Below are 17,767 nucleotides of genomic sequence, written 5' to 3' on the forward strand. Positions count from 1 at the left end.
CCAATGTATTCCTGCTGTATGCTACATTTCCTACAGAAAGTCACAGCACTAAACCTGATGTGTACGTGCTGGGTCAGGAATGGAAGTCAAAACCATGAGCTCTTGGAACTAGTGAGCTAGTGGCCCGTGTCATTGTAAAAGGGCACCACAAACTAAATGGGGCATTATGAGACCATGTTGACAGTTCTGCATCCATAATACTATATTAATTCAATGTTAAGATGAGGTCCCCCCTCCCCATTTAACAGGGAAGGAAAAGACCCTCATCTCAGAATGAATTGTGAGGGTGGTGGGGAAGGGCAGGCAGCTGCTGTGGCTTGGGCTCCAGTGCCTAAGTGGTCAGGACCAAAGCTGAAGCTGCTGCCTGTCTCTGCCCCCACCCCTCACCACCTCTGCTTCCCACCATCACCCTGCTACAGCCCCTTCTCTCATCTTGGACCTCCTCTGCCCCAGGTAGCCTCTGCTCCCCTGCCCACCTCTCTTCCTCTCCAGCTTTACCCTTGCACCAAATTGACGGGCTCTGTACACACTGCAGCCTTGGGGCACTGGGCATGGCCCCAATCCAACCCGCACAGCTGCTGTGTGGGTGGGGCTGGGCTCAGTGCCCCAGGCTAGAATAGGGATGGAGCATGCAGGTGCAAAGCAGAGGCTGAGCAGGGAAGAGGGAAGCAGAGGCTGGGGACAGGAGGGGTTGGGGGAAGCAGGAAGCAGAGGCTGGCGGGTTGTGGAGCAGAGGCCAGTGAGCAGAGGCCAGTGGGGCAGGAGCTGAGGCTGGGGGTGGGGGCAGGTAGTGGGCAGCAGCAAGTTGCTGACCTCCCAACAACACCTGCCTTCCCAGTGTGTGCCCCCATGTAGTGGTGGAAGGGAAGAATTAAAGGTGACCCTCCAATAATTACATTCTATACCTGGAAAATTATAACAAATTTATATTTTTTTCATGTATAGAATCTAATTATTGGGGGGTTGTCTTAAATTCAGGCTTGTTAGATTCAAATAAATATGGTATATATCCACAGTTGCCAGATAGTTGTGCTGCTTTTATTATTAAATTGTTAGCTTTCTGTTCATATACATAGATGGAGGAACCTTTGTTTCAAATAAAATACAAAGGTGGAAAAATTAAATAAAGGGCAGACAATGAGCATGGGTAAAATGATGAACTGCTGGTCCAGATATTTCGAGGATACTATAAATTTATTACTTCTAAAAAGGCTCTGTGTTGGCTCAGATTAAAGAAAACCGAGCAGGGAAAAGAAAGTAAGAAGATATTAAAATTGGGAAATGTACTTTGGATGAATCATTATTTTTATGCTAATTTAATAGATGTTCCTTAACAAGTATGTTAAAGATGTGAGTGACATCATCAGAAGGAACCAAAATGAAGGAGTATTTAAGGCTCAAACAGTATCAAGCTGGTAAGATAATTTTAAAATTGATTGTTTGTATAATATACATTTAATCTAAATGCAAAAATATGAATTATTAATTTGATCGGCATGGAAGATAATCATGCACTGTCAGTGAGTCCAGCCAGTTCTTCAAGAGATGGGTGTTTATGAAATTAAATGCAGTTATTTAATCCCAAATTCTAATACCACTATCTGAAATTGTATATAAATATGTGGGTGTTTCCATATATGCTGAGAACTCTGGAAAAAATTCTAAATCCAAATTTGGAAGTAGTGAAGAATACCTATCCTTGAACTCGATTCCTTTTTAGCAATCAATTACTTCTTAGCAATTAATTATATTGTATACTTTAGAATACAATATCATTAATCTTGGCTATATTTGACATGGCATTTTTCTTCTTTTTTATTATTTTTTTAATATATGGAAGGTCTCTCTTTAAAAGGAGGCTGTTAATTGTGTGGGTGAAAATTGGCAGTTTGAGAGGCAGCATGTTCCACCATGTTGGATGTAAGATTAGGAAATAGGGTACATGGTACGTGGGAGACTGTGCTTTATTTGTACAAAGGACTGAGGATTAAACAGATCTAGAATAAGGCTACTGAACATGCTCAGAAGTGACTCAGATGTCTCACTGCTACCTTAGTTCTGTTGCAGTTATATCAATGCCAGGAGACACCTAATCACCTCCCAAATTCTCAGTTCATTAGGTTGCTTTCAAAGTATGACTAGCAAGTTTTTGATGCTGAGAGCATGCTTACAGTTTAATACAAAACACAGCTAGGGGCAGTATTAGTGCTGACCTTTTGCCTTTTAACTTAAAAGTTAGAACACTTACTCTGGGAAGTCAGACAAGATTCAAACCCACAACTCCTACTTGCCAAGGGAGTTAACCACCACACTTTACCCCTCCTGGTGAAGTTGACCCAGTGTGTGCCAGGAATGCAAATTCATTGGGCCAGATGGAGGATTAGCAAGAGGGAGTGTGGTTCTTTATGCCAGTGGTTATGGCACTCCCTAGAGAGAGGGGGAGTCCTAAATTTTGTCCCTTGCTCCCAGAATTATTTCTGGGCTTTGCCCAATGACTATTCAGTGTAAAACACATAAGCAGCCCTTGGAGTAGTGACCAGAACCAAGGATTCCCCTCTCTTAGATGAGGACCGTAACTTATCTGAGGCTATGATAAAAGATCATGGGCAGAAGAGCCTTCACCAGCTGCATGGCTGAAAATCAGCAGTTTGAGAGGCCGCCTATCCCACTGTTTTCCACATCTGCTTTCAAAAAGTGGCCTCTGCTCAGCTCTTTGAAAGAACGGAGAGGATTCTGAGCTCTTGATCCCAAGTGGACAGGGCCATCTTCCTGCTGCCCTGAACCAGCTGCTTGAACTTCAGATGTATGCCCTGGTTAGTGTTGCCTGTTAGTTAGCTCAAGCCAGCATCCCACTTTGCATGCAAGTTTTTGGATTGTCCTTTTGAAGCACCTATCCCTCCCCAAGGCTTGTATAGGGAACTTAGACTTTCAACTGTACATTTGGAGTCCACACTGGGGAAGGTCTGTGTAGATGCAGTGCAGCACTGAATTTATAGGTACATTTTGTTTTATAGGACCTAGCCCTAAGAGAACTAGATGCTGTTGAAAACTTTACCGTAGGGATTTTGAGTTCTTAACTGTGCCATCTCTTTCACTGTGAGGTCAAAACCTCTCTTTTTGCTATCACTTTCCCTCACTGTCAAACGTGGATGGTATTTACTTACCTGACTGAAATATGGGGGAGGATTAGCTAAAGTATTTCAACGTTCTTACTGGTGTCACTGCAAAATTGCTATATAGTTGCATTTCTAGTGCTGAAGTAATGTTGTTAAGATGGTCTGGGAACTATGCAAGAAGCAATCATTGTACCAAATGCATGGTTGGCCTCGATGTAGACAAGCTTTCATTGACTTCATGGTTCACTATACTATACCTCATACTCACTTATCTCTGTACTTCATAGGTGATAACGACCCTCCAAAACTATCTTATTCTTCCATTTTCAGGGTTTTACTTCAACTCTCTTGTCTGTTGGTTACCTGGTAATTTCTCTTCTGTCCTCTTTTTATTTACCTATGGATTTTTACACAAGCTTTTCTTCCATCTGCTACTTAGTATAGTGTTTGCTTCTCTCCTGGAGAGCTGAAGGAGAGAACTCAAAAGCTTGTCTGCGTCTATCCCAACTATACATTATATATATATATATATATATATATATACATTATATACATATATACATTATAATCTGCCTGGCAACTGGCTCCCCAGCCCAGCCTCTGGCTTGTTTACTTTTCATTCCATCCAGGAAGAGCACACACCAACTGCTGAAACCTCCTTAGCCTGACAAAGGGTTTTTGAACCCGAAAGCTTGCTTAATAACTATTCTCCAACCATTTGGGTTGGTCTAATAAAAGATATCAAATTCACCCAAGGAACCTTGTCTGCCTCTATCCCAACTATGCATTTGGTCCAGTAAAAGATATCACCAACAAGAAATCTTACCTCTTTGTCAATTGTATGATACAATTGACAAAGTAAGAACAAAATCCTGGTCATACTGAGTCCAAGGAAGGTTTATCATTGAGACCACAAATTCACATGGTGTATTCTTATTAAAAATGTAATTAGAAATAGTGGGTATTGAAAGCAGCTGAGAATTTGAAATTTGGCTTGCTTTGACTGCTACTAACTGTTGCCAATTTTTGACACATTCCAAATTAAGGCTTGTCTGCATAGGAATGTTTTACCAGATAAATCAGTCTAGTTAAACCAGTATAGTTACGCTGTCATAACTCCCTATCTAGATACTCCTACTATGAAATAAGAGTTATAAATATACATGTATTTTCCAGTGTAACTTAAACTCCTTCCAAAATGACAAAACTAAACTAAAAGAGCATGCTCTTATACCAGAATAAGAATGTCTACCAAGAGAGTTATAATGCCTGTAGCTTGAATTCCTGTCTGAGCTTATACTGGTGTGACTTTCCTATGTAGACAAGCTCTTAAGGTAGAGCTGTGTAATTGATAGCTGGAAAATATTTACATTAATTGTGAAATAATACAGAGTCTGGAGATACCTGTGCATCCTCACAAGTGCTCGCTGAAGAGATAATATATACATTCCCCTTTGAAAATATTTCTGATCACAGACCTTAAAGATTCTGAGCACCTCCTGTAAGTATCTTCAAGGTCAGATACTCTTGGGAAGGGCTCCTTTTCGTGGTATATCCCTCCTCAGAATGATACATTCTGTAGGTTTCATATTGCCACATACTTTGTATAGGACTTCATCCCCTGTCAAGATTTCAAACCTGCTCTTTTAGATATCAATCAAAAGCACATTTTCTACTTTCTCCTCATTTACATTTATCTAATGCTTAAGGTCATTTGTGATCATTTGAGTGTATTTCAGCATATGGAATCAGTGAATAATAGATTTCAGCTCCATGCTGTGAAGGAAGATTGTGTTTTTACAAGACATGATGTTGTTTACTGGGTGTTAATAATCACTAATTAATAAACATCTCTAGACTTCTAGAATGTTGCATTTTAAGGGATAAAAATGTCAAGTGTTTAATTTATTGAGTGCAATAGTATTTTCTGGCTTATCTGTGCAAGTAAAGTAATTAAATTACAAAAAACAAATTAAATATTATACCAAAATACAGGGCACTTTCAATATACAAACTATTCTTTATTTTAGTTTACTTCTACATTCTTGAATCTTTTCTAGGCATAGCACCTGTTTTGTAATGTGTTGTATAACATCACAAATACTAATATGACACTCTACATCTCAAAGTTAATAGCCATTTTGCATTTTTTTCACATTAATTAAGGTCAGCTGCTTCTTTCAAATTTAGTTCTAAACTCTGTTTAGGCACTTGCAAAGTAGTTGTGGGAAGGATCAGTCCTTCAGACTATGTGATGTTGTATTAAGGGGAACCTAACTGAAACATATTTGATCCCTTTTCAGAGCTACCAGGAAAACTGAAAGAACAGATGTAATGGCTGCAGTAGCATTATAACCACCCTGTTTCCCTTTCTTCACATTCAAGCATTAGTCACTTAATGCTAGTCTAGAAAAAAGGACCAGATATATTCTGCTATGTGGAACAGTGTTGAATTGACCCTGGGAACTGGATGTAATGACTTAACTGTACATTAAGCAGAGAATGCAGGTGCCTGAATGACAGACACAGGGATGGATTTAAGTGACCAGCTCCAACATGACTGCACACCAGAAAATACCATGTACCTTCTCCCCAACTCATGTGTGGTCATCTAGTTTCAATCAGTTACAGGTAACCATCATTATAAATAGTAACTCCAGGTATTTCCATATTGGCCAACCTCTAGGATTCAGCAGGCTTCTGAATCCTCTCCCCCACAAGTGTGAGGGGCAAAGATTATACCATTGTAAACCAAACAGTCCGTTTGTTTTATCATATATTATAATACAAATATATTCAGGTAAAAACTTACATCAAGGATGGCTGTTATGTTACAGTTCTGTATTTGTAATGCCTACTAGCATACTGCAAATTCCTTATTGGTACTTATTTAAAGTAGGTAGTAATAATACCCCTAAGTTAATGAGGCCAGGATTCCAACTGCTTCAACTATCTGTTTTGGATTAGATGTTACCTTACCCAGCCTAGGCATGCCTTGCCCAGGAAGACAATTCAAATTGACCTGGTTAGACATCTAGGGTCCCCAAGATCCAGTAGAGACACTTTCCTAAGCTCAGATTTACAGTTCATGTTATGGGGCAAGGCTCTCTTTACAGACAAAGGGACAATGTGAGCACTTTCAGCGGGTGCCCTAAAAAGCCAAGATTCTGTGGATAGGTAGATGATGAGCAGATGCCAGGTATGCATTATTTCTGAATCACAGATACATAGAAGACCTTTGTACACCAGGAGCTATATGAAAAAGTGCCTACAAGAAGAAGTGGCTCCAAGAAAGGATGAAGGACAGTCTACTGAAACAATGAACACGTGGACAAACTCTTCGTCTTTCAGGGAGTCAGGGTCATCAAGTTATCCTATATTAATGCAGCAGCACCTTAGACCAAGAAATTGAGTTACCCTTACTTCTACCCTTTCCTCCACACAATCATCTCTCCTTTCCTTTTGCCACCTGCACACTGCAAAGGAGCAGGACACAAGTCAGGATCTGTCTGCCACAATCTTAATAGATTCAGACAACAGGAAAGGCAGAAGATTCTGTGCAGTCAATGTATTTTGATCATACAAACAATACAGTCTTATTCTGCTCTCTCAGATTTGTGTGTGAGCAGGCCACTTCATCTGCAAGCTGCTAGCTCAAAGTCGAACCTAAGCACAGAGCTAGTCAAAGCTTGCTAGGCAAGACAGAGATATGCTGTAATTTAGCTGACTGCCTACAGCAAGAAGGGTAACCACATCGGTGCCCATTAAACACTGCCCCTTAAGTACAATTCACCATGACTAAACTCCACCTTGGTTATTGGTGGCTAGTGCAGTGGCCAATTAGATGCACTCATTGACCACAAGAAATCCCAAGCACATGCCACAGATGAGAGAAGTAACTGATTGAAGAGGTCAAAAAAATGAATGTATTCATATGAGATCATGCCAAGCAATGGCAGCGCCCTGGATGTTCAAGCATATCCCACCAAGTAAGATAGAACATGGGTTGAGCTACCTGACTGGATCAAACTGATGAGGTGTATGCCAGGGGCTTGGAGGACATTGAAAATAAATTATGACTTTTCTATGAGCAAAGCAAGGCCACCCTAAAAGATTTAAAGTAGGAGACCAGGGACAGGGGGAAACCTACCATCAAGAGGCATTGGTGGATGGCTCCCTTTCCAGGGTACCAGAGATTATGCTCCTTAAAACTGTAGTGACTGGAGTGGGAGACCTGGACATCTCTAAATATATGACAAAAGGTCTGTGGTGAACATACAGAGATGACAGCATATCTGAACTCACTAGCAGTTGGTTGACAGAGTAGATAAGGTAAACTGTTCTTTTGTGGAACAGGCTTCACGGGTCTCAAATGGCATGCATGAAAATGAGCACCCTGGTCTTTCTTCTCACTTATTGTTTGATCCCCTCTGCATCTAGAACAAGTTTAGAAAGTTCTCAATCTCTGATTCCAATAAGAGTCCTTTACTTGGCAAATGGAGGGTATATTCATGGATATCTGTGTACCTTAGAAGATGGAAAAGATAACTGAGAAGTTTTCCTTTTTTTCTGCATTGTCATGTGCTTACTAGCCACCACCAGTCTTAGAATCTTTGGGAATTGTGCCAGACAGTAGTCTTCTCAAGTATTTCCTAGCAGCATGGCTGAATCACTGAGGAAGTCAATTAATTCTGCAACGTGAGAAATGATGGGTTCTAGGAACTAATCCAATAGCCTGGAAGCTATGGACTGATTTCATACATCTCTGCCACTACCCTCTGAAGGCCAAGATGGCCAGGCCAGTGCTGACACATACAGATATTGAGGTAGAAAAAAATCAAGTAGCGTATGCCATTTGCAAAGGACAGAAGTTCTCAATTATTTTAGAATCAAGACACCCCTCAGAAAATGCCAGCTCTTAGCTTTCACTCATTTTTTGACTACAGAAAAATAATAGAGCAATTCTTCTATTGCAAAGAACTCAGAAAGACCCAACAGGTCAGACATGTTTTTGACACCATGGATTTCCTGTCTGAGCTCTCTGGGTTTTTCTTATGAATCTTGTGTAGGTAACAGTGCTAACATTGCACAGCACCCTGTGGTGCTCTTAAATAGAACTTGCAGGAACTTGGTCAAGAATCTCTGCCATAAGATGTAGCAGAGATTTAGTAAAGCTTCTAGTGTGAGGCAGTACATCTGCAGAAAGGTGCCCAAATGCAAAAAAGCCTATTAGACACACAGGCAAATCTATGCTGAATCAATGATTTTATGGAAGTTTGAAGTCCAAATGGAGAAGCATACTGCATGTAATGAGTTTTTGTGCTTCTGGTACAGAGCTACTTTGAACTGTTCTCATTTTTTGAATGGCTGAAATGTGCCTAAGTACCTTTTATTCATTTACTTGAACAAGTCTGAATCCTGGCTTAGCTGCTAATACCTGACTGTGCAGTTGTTACTTTAGCAAGTACTAAATGACCGCCAGTACTGTGTAGTCCCGACACCACACAGGTTGTTTCTGACCCTACTGCACAGTAGCAACAAGATACTAGTCAGTAGTCATTGCTACTTGTAACAGGGTTCCTGACCGGAGCCCTGTTACTTGGGGAAAGTTCCCACAGCTGGCAGTCATGATGCCCGTGGGGGGGAGATTCCCCACACCACTGGTAAGCCAATGGGACCCAGCTTCCAGGAATAAAGGAGGGGTGAGGCCCTGGAAGAGATGCCTTTGGGCACCGAGAGAGAGAGAGAGAGAGAGGTTGCCCAAGACCCCAGAGAAAGATGGCCCTAAAATGAGGAGCTGAGACCCTGAGAGATGTGGAGAAGGGACCATACAGCTGCCAGATCAGTAAAGACGCCCGATACCTGCGACAGAACTCCAGCTGCCGTGGTGAGTTAGAAGGGGGAAGAAGCCACAGGTCCGGGCAGTGACAGGGTGAGGCATCCCACAATAGAGGCGGTTCCCGGTTGGGACCCAAAAGGGGAAGTCGGCAATGATCCTGGAGCAAAGGGGTAGACCATCCTGGATCCTCGGTGCTGGCGCTGGCAGCGAGGGGGCTCCCGGAGATGAGCCGGCACAAACCATGGAGAGGCAGAGAGAGACGCAGTGATCCTCTGCTGCTAATGAGGCAATTAGAAGGCAATAAGCCGAGCCCAGATGGGAGCAGCTCGCACCCAGGGGGACTGGGTCAGGACTGTAAGGTACCATTGCCCGCAGAGGGGGAACACCTGGGACTGCTCCTTGGCCGTAATTGGTGCAGGATAGAAGGCACCACTAACGCCAAGCTGCTAAGGAAGTAATTAGCACTGCGGGGCTCTGGCCGGTACTTACCTTTAGAACTGCGAAGCCTGCGATCCTGTCCGGATCACAAGGGTGACTGAGGGAGCAAGTGGGATGGGCCACTGTAAAAGAAAGACGAGAGAATAAAGCACCTGGAATCACGTGACAGGTCAAGTGTTATTACTTCACGGCTACCTATTAACATTCCATCTCTTTCCTTCCTTAATAAGATCAAAGTCATGGCAGGAGAGAACCAGAGGAATGGGTGGTACCCCACAGACCCGATAACATTACTGCAGAGTAGTGGTGGCATCATGGTTCATGCCCACTGGCACTACATCACCATATTGATGAACTACGTCACCAGAACTTGTCGCTGTGGTGATGTAGCATCTCATGTAGACATAGCCAATAGGTATTTGCTAACTTTTAGAAAATTATTCATGTTATATTTCCTCTTAAAAAATTATTCATGAACTAACTTAATTTGCTGTAAATCTCGCCATATAAATTACACTGATTATATCAGTGTATAACTACCCATCACCATATTTTCTGAGCATATTCCTTAATTAATTGGCAATAGCTAAATCCATAGTAGAGTTCATGAAGTCTCTGACTTTTCTTTTTCATCTGTGCCTGAAATACCAATTGAAAGGTGCAGTGGTTGTAAATATCATTCTAGCTGTGATGCAAGAGTATCAAAGAGAAAGGTTTGTAGTATTTTCTAAAAGTGAACAGAGTCTCAGTTTGCCTAATCTATTGAAATTTGTTCTTCACTCAGAACTTTTTTCCCAAGATGGCTGAATCAGTTCAGAAAAGAGGAATTCTATTAGTGTAGTGCAGTGATTCTCAACCAGGGTGTCACAAGATCCTAAAGATCTTGGGTGATTCACAAGAGAAATCCTGAGATTTCAAATAGGAATTCATGGCATCACAAGCGTTCTGACCTGTCATGGTCTTTCTGAATTCTTTGCAAGAGAAGAATTGCGTCATTATTTTTGCATAGTCAAAAAACAAGTGAAAACAAGAGATGGCATTTTTGTGCTAAATTAATATCTGAAGAGGATAAATAATCTTTATATTCTGTTTTAAGATGCAGAGTAGTGCTGATACTGCAGTTTTATTTTTTTTTCCAAAAGGAATAAGAAAGGTTGCTTTAGAAATTCTTTTTGCTCTTGTCAGGTCCATAGCATAAAAGAGTGCACGTATGTTCTCTTTCTTTATTTCTTTCTCTGTTCTATTCTGCATGGAGGTGCTGGGTTTACTAAGCATCATCCTGTAAAGACAGGAGTTAGGGACCTATCAAAATCATGGTTTTGTGGAAATTACAAAATCTGGCATTGCCTATGAAATCAGGCAATGCCTGTGAAATCCGCAGGAAAAAAAATACGGAAAATAAAATCTGGCTACCCAGAGGGAGCCAGCAGTCTTTGTGGTGCTGTGGCCCAGCTTTGCAGCCTGTCAGTAGGCAAGGAGAGAGGGGAGCTGCTGGCACAAAGGGGAGCCCAAGATGGCTACCGCCCCTGCCCCTCGCCACTGATTGGCTGGGCTGCCTGTCATGTGGCCCCCACCTCCTTCCACCAATTGGCAGTGAGAGGCAGGGCCATGTGATAGACAGCCTTCACAACCAATCAGCAGCAAAGAGTGGGACCACCAGGGTCTCTCAGCCAATCAGTCATGGGGGGCCCTGCTGCAATCAGCCTGCGAAAATGGTGATTGGTCCTGGAATCTCCACTTGAAATCAGCCAGCTGCCTCTTTGAGTTAGGCAGACCCCTAGATATAAGACGTTAGTGATTATTATTTCTATTCCTATCCATGCATTTCCATACTTTTAGCTATCCTTTACTGGGTATTGCTTCCTGTTGGCTGCCAATAATACTAGCTTATCAGCTTCCTTTCTATATCACGCCCTTTGTACACCATGCAAAGATCAGTTTTTCCTGGTTCTGCTGTGCTGCTCCTCTTCAGCAGTGCTTTCAACCAACTATAATCACAGACAAAGGTAAAATGGGGTAGGCTTTAACATTTGAAAAAATGATATTAGAAATACGTAAAATAATCTTGTGCAAGGAATAAAGACATTAGTGTGTAATCAGTGAGATTGTTACTCAAATCCTGCATCCATTTCTGATGTACACATTTGAAAAAGGATATTGAAAAATTGGAGAAGGTTCAAAAAAGAGCCATACAAATGATTCAAGATCTGGATAATGTCTTACACTGAAAAAATTAAGGAGCTCTACTCTACTTACTTTACCAAAGAGAATTGATTTCCAAGTATCTACATGAGGAGAAGATATTTTTCTATAAGATACTGCTCTTCAGTTTATCAGGCTGACCTCTATACTAAGAAATTACTAAATGAAGATCTTGTTAAGCAGGAAGTCCCATTCATTATGGTGAACACTTCTGGTTTTGATATCTATGTACTTATGAAACTTCTTATCTACATACATCTTTTCTGTTATCTCCTCCTTTTCTTCTCAGTTCTAGTGAGCTTGCCCATCCTTAATGTTTGCTTCATATTCTGTCTTTCCTGTCAGGTATTCTCCTTTGATTCTTTTCCCTAGCTCCTCGTATAGTCTCCTGTTTTTGATATGGCAAATGCCCACTGTCCTTTCCTACAATTTTCTCCACACGATTCACTTGTGGAAGCCTTCCTATACTGATCCTACCAGTAATGTTGTGCCTTTTCTATCTTGTGTCCTGAAATGCTGTTTTTCATTGTATAGTGATTATCTGAATTTGAATAGATAAATCTGAGAACCATCCGTCCTGTGCATTTAATGAGCCATGGGTTCTTTGGAAGAAATAGTGTGTGATATGAAAGTAAAGATTGTCTTGTAGTGCATGTGCACAAGGGGAAAATGAAGGTTGCATAGACAAGCTTAATTCTGGCATTTCTTACCTCCTAGTGCTTGACTTTGCAACCCCATTAACATGCTTTTAACACAGTTATTTTTGTATAACATTTATATACAATGTATTTCTTCACTTCAATACATCCCAATGGTGTTCTTTTTTTATTGTGTCAATTTCTGCAGAATTTATGTGCAGAACTTGGCATTTTTTGTGCAAAATGAATAACTGTATTTTACAAATGGAGTATTTATAGTGTGCATGCTTTTGGTGTGGGCAAATGGTGTTTTACTTAAACAGATATGCATTTATTGATCCACAGTACATATATATACAAACTTCATGAGCATAGCTAATCAGCTGGTATTGAGAATGTGGCTATGTGAATTGTAGTGATAGTGAAGCATATCTATGCATCTCCTCCCTATTTTTTGCCCCAGAAAGCCTTTCCTATTAATGTTTATGCTTTTGTTGTTTTGATAAAATTAATCCATTGCCATAATGTACATAGTCATAATAGTTTACAACAAAACAAAGACAAAAAAATTAATATTTTTACCGTAGGAGAAAGTTGAGAATGAATTATTTTTCTCATGCATAGTATACTTAGTATGAGTGAAAATCACCCCCTGAATAGGGTGAACACAATATTCAACTTTTACAATCCCGGCAGTATTCTTCTGCTGTATAGGAGTGAATATTCCTGTTCAAAAACATTTGCCAGTACAGCTTTAAAAAGGTAGCCCTAGAAGTTTTACTGGTGAGTGTTCATGAACACTATAGGAGGTAAATAACTTTGTCCACTGGCTGGTGAAAGTAGTTTCATGGAGAGCCGAAGGGAGGAAAAACAGCAAGGCAAAAGTGGCAGAAGGGGAAAGAGGAAAAAGATTGTTGGATGGGGAAAGGCTGTGTTGTATTTTCTCAATTTTATATTTCAAGTGTGTAGAGAGAAAAGAAACAAGAAAAAAGGAGGGTTTGAGGAATTAGTTAAAAGGGCAAGAGGCACCTGCAATTGCAGTTGGGGGATGTAATTAAGGTAAAGAAATAGAATTGTTTGGCTAAGAAAATGGAAGAACTGAAAAAGAAAGAACAAATGTGCTTGAAGAAACCAACCTGGTCACCAGCCAGAGATCAAGAGTGGAGGAAGAAGATGTTGGTGTTGACATGGAGTAAGCATAGGGAGAATGGAGTTTGTAGAGTATGAGGGAAAGAAGGAAAAGAAGAACAGGGAGAATATAAAAAGCATGCAAGTAGAGGAGAGAACTGAGAGCACATGAGAGACAGCACAGTGGAGTAACAGGGCCTGGGGGAAGAAAGAACTTTTGGGTTAAGTATAATGAGAAGAGCTGATATTTGGATGGAAAGCCCAACAACAGGCAAATCAGAGAAAGAACAACGTTTTCCAAAGACCATGCTGAGTGAACAGTCTACTTGGTCAGAGCCATAGCCAGGCATTTTTACAACCAGTGCAGGCCATTTGCCAAGTGCCCTACTACAGATTACTTCCATTTGATAAGTGCTCTACTGTGTGAGGGTGCCTGATGCCAGGGCACTTCTGGCACCGCCCATGCTATACTGTTCTTGTTGATGTGAAATTTGAACCAGACCTACAGATACAGCCTCACATATTTTTACAAATATTGATGCAAACAGCTTTAAAAAACTAAAAATTAAATTGCCTTAATAAAAACAATGAAAGGGGGATAGGGGAAGGTTTGAGGCTGTTTTCCAGATGCCACCTGAAACAAGGCTTTATTGTTAAATACTAGGACTAGTGCAATTTTAAGCAAGTCATGCACTGTGAAGCTAGTGTTATAACTACCATACTCCTCCAGTCATTGTAAGAACAGTTCAGGGGAACTTAGAAATGGTAATAATTTCCATTATCAGTGTGCTTTTGTTTTTTTTAATGAGTATTATCTATTTCTATCTATTCAGAAGCAACTGCTGATTCACAGAAGGTGAGAGAGAACTCAGTATTGCCCAAAATATAAGAAACTGCTAAAATAAATCACCTTAAATGAACACCATGAATGCAGACTGGAATGCTTCACTATTGTAAGAAAAATGGTGTTCATGCTAGTGGTTTATTCTCCAATAATAATAGTTGCTGCATGGAAGAGATGCAGTTCTATCTACTATAGCTGACCTTGCAGCATTTGCCATTTTTTATTTTCCTCTTTGAAATGTAAGGAAACATTTTGGGGAGCTTTGTTAGTTTTTAAAGAAAGGATGCCCTTCTTTTAGTCCCTGTTCTCCCATTTGACCTTTTCCTTATCATCACAATTCTCTTTACCTTGACCCTCATCACATTCTCTGGCTTGATTGCCAATTCAAATGATAAAACATAAAAAATATGAGACTGCTTTGTTTCTTCTATTTTTATATGAATTTATTGCTTTTGAATGGTGCTAGATAGACGGCCTGGGAGTCTGATGCTTCAATGCAGATATTTTCAGACTTTTTCATTAATATGTTCAACCCTGACCTGGAAAAGCTGCCTCTGTGGGTGTGAGGACAGTTCATTCTCCACAGCTCATTTATTCCGTATCTTCTTTGCTGGGACTGCCATCAAGATTGCTAATTATAGTAATAGGTTTGTGACGTGGGCACTTTTCCCTTAGAAACTGGTCAGACTCGTTTGATGTAGGCCATAAAGCAGCCATTAGATGGTATCAACATTTAGTTGCCATCATCTTGGTTGAGATATGAACCAACGACCCAGATCCTCCTGGCTTCTTTTCTTCCATTAAAGAAGTAAAAAACAAACAAACAAACTATTAAAGCATTGGGGTTTTATACATATATGTAAAACTAAGTGTGTCTCTGTGTGTAAACTTTAGTAGACTTTCTTTAGCTACTAGGTATATTGTGGCCAAAACCAGAAAATCAATCCCAGCTTTTTAAATGGGTTTCAGATTTGTTTTCAACAAGGGTTTCCTGGTTATTTTTAATTTCAAGAGCCTAAATCTACATAGTTGGTATTGTGTTATAAAGTACAGTAAATTCCTGACTAAAATAAAAAGATGTCCCCTAAAGTGCCATGAGGTTTAAAGGTTTAAGTCTAATGGAAAACCTGTTGGGCTTTTACTTATTTAGAAACCCATGGAAAAGCTTAGTTTCCAAAATAGTGTCAGGTCTTACTATCTTAGAATTTCTTGTTATAAGACAAAAGAGCTATGGAGGTATTTTTTAGCTTTAAAGCCCTGTTTTTATTGGACTAGCAAAGTGAAAGCAAATATTTTAATGCCTCAAAATCTTTCTTAGGAACTTCCTTTTCCTGTTTTCTATATTCCTCTAAGATAGCCTGCCAGGAGAGGGCAGAGATGAGACTGGGACTGACACACATTTCAGTGGGCAGCACCGCAAATGATAATTTATCAAAATGAAGCAAAATGGATACTCTGGGTATGTTTCCAAACTTTTGGATGTCCAAGTTTGGAACATATACAACCGTTGACACTTGGGACTGTCGTTCCTGTGTTCTCCTTACACACTAAAATTCTGCCTTTCACAGCTGTGAATATGGACTGGCGTGCTTGCTACACATTTAAAATGTTTATGGGGATTGCCAGCAACTTAAGTCACATTCAAGATGGCTGACTCTTGCAACTTCCATTGTTTCTTTATAGTACAGTATTTAACCTGGCTGTATTTAAATGTAAGGCCTTTTTTTAAATTGTTTACTTAGGCTGAAATATTTCATGTTGCTGCCCTTCGTGCTTTCTATAAACGTTTCCTTTAAGTGGAAAAACTCTGGTTTCTTCTTTTATCATGCCTCCAACAACTCCTTCCACTGTGACAGAGGTAAAATGATACCTCCTGAACAAGCAAGAGAAAAAGAGCACATACCCATACCCATACGTGTGCACATACACATACACGTCATGCATCTGGACGTACCAGACTGATTCCATGACACCAGGTTTAACTAATGAATTTTCCTTTAGATATTGTGTTTAGCGACAAAAAGCTTTTATTGCAAGTGAGTGGTACTAGAAATCTTCACACTTTTTTTTTATTTAATTTTTAATGGAGTAACCACATTGACTTCAAAGATTTGTTTCTGATTTAGTCTGGTTTAAGATTACATTTAGGTGTGACTGCAGTATGTGCAGCCCTCCCTAGTTTAGTTTTAAACTAGCTTGAGTATAATAGTACTGATAGTCGTGTGCCCATGGCAACCCATTCGTCAGCACAGCCTAACTGCCCAAGCATTTACCCAGGCTCATAGGTAGGCTTTGCAGCCCATGCTGAGCACCATGCTGCTTTGGCTACACTGTTAAGAGTAGATGAGGTAGCTAATTTAAAACTGTCTTCAAGCTAGCTAACTGTGAGCTGTAGTCACACTTTTGATAATAATTTAGATCAGACCCTATCTGAGATCAGTAATCCTTTTATTATTTATTTATTTTACATAATTCGCCATAAATTTATAGAGTTTGTTCCCCAAACATTAATAAAGGAGGTCCCCTTTCCGTTTTGAAGGTCAGTGCTTAAATTGAACCTGCAAATCTACCAATTGCTCAAGCTTATGGAAACTAATATATCCGAGTATATACAGTTTGCCCAACACCATGGTTTCTTAGCTACCATTTAACCATTCAGATCCCTATTTGTGTTTGTGATAGGCGTGGGTGCAGATTTTGCAGGTGCCAGCCAGCCTTTGCTAATTTATCTCTCTGACTGCTTGGGTCATGACCAGATTTTTGTATCCTGAGTGCTCAGCAGGCTGGCATTGAAAGTAACGTGTTTGAATTATTCTCAGGGGAAGCACCTCCTCACAGTCTGGAGAAAGTGAGGGAAGTACATGAGTTAAAAAAAAATTCAAATCTCATAGTTGCTCTGATCAGATCTCTGTTTCTGTGGCAATAAGAACCAAAGATGGCCTTTTAAACTCAGAGTTCATCTACCAATTTCTAGCTTCAGGACTCTGTTTCAGGATTTTCAAAATATCCAAGTGAGCACTTAAAACCCACAAAACTTACCTTTACCTAATTTTCACCATTTTAACCTAAGTTTCCACGGAAACAGGGTTGAAAAAGCCGCTGGTAGCCAGCAGGCAGCCAGCAGCTGAGAGTGAGAACTCTCCTTTGTCACTTTCCACTACTGGATGCCTGCTGAGCCCTGAAAGCGCCAGTTTGCAAAGCCACCTAATTTTCTAAAATCTGCAATACTTTCCATTTGAGGGGGGAAAAATTAAATTTAATCAACTCTTTTCTTCCCTTGGATTGGCACAATAAATTCCAGGAGGGCAAATGGGCTAACGAGTTCTGATCTGTTCAGTTACACTGATACGCTCACAATCAGAAGCCTTGCCAGCCAATCAGATTTCTCCTCTCATCATTTCCATTTCATGAAGCTTTATATCTCACTATTTGTGTGCACATGAATGTGTGTGTGTGAAGGTGCATGTTGACTTGTGTACTGGTACTATAATCCCCTGTTTTGTACAAGTGAATGCATGATCCAATTTTTGCATAGTGTGTCAAAATGTACTTTCCCTTTTCT

The 17,767-nt window shown here is 40.3% G+C and overlaps 1 protein-coding gene across 2 annotated transcripts in view; it reads left to right on the forward strand.

Moving 5' to 3' along the window:
* The window catches only part of CAMKMT (calmodulin-lysine N-methyltransferase), a 396,999-nt gene that overhangs the window by 338,766 nt on the left and 40,466 nt on the right, over positions 1-17,767 (forward strand). For both annotated transcript variants that reach the window (XM_059718713.1, XM_059718716.1), the window contains one exon: positions 1,349-1,415. In XM_059718713.1, coding sequence (XP_059574696.1) covers positions 1,349-1,415 — 67 coding nt within the window. The remainder of the gene's footprint in view (positions 1-1,348; positions 1,416-17,767) is intronic.

This window comes from Alligator mississippiensis, chromosome 1 (assembly GCF_030867095.1).
Source record: "Alligator mississippiensis isolate rAllMis1 chromosome 1, rAllMis1, whole genome shotgun sequence".
In the NCBI taxonomy this organism is placed as follows: domain Eukaryota; kingdom Metazoa; phylum Chordata; order Crocodylia; family Alligatoridae; genus Alligator; species Alligator mississippiensis.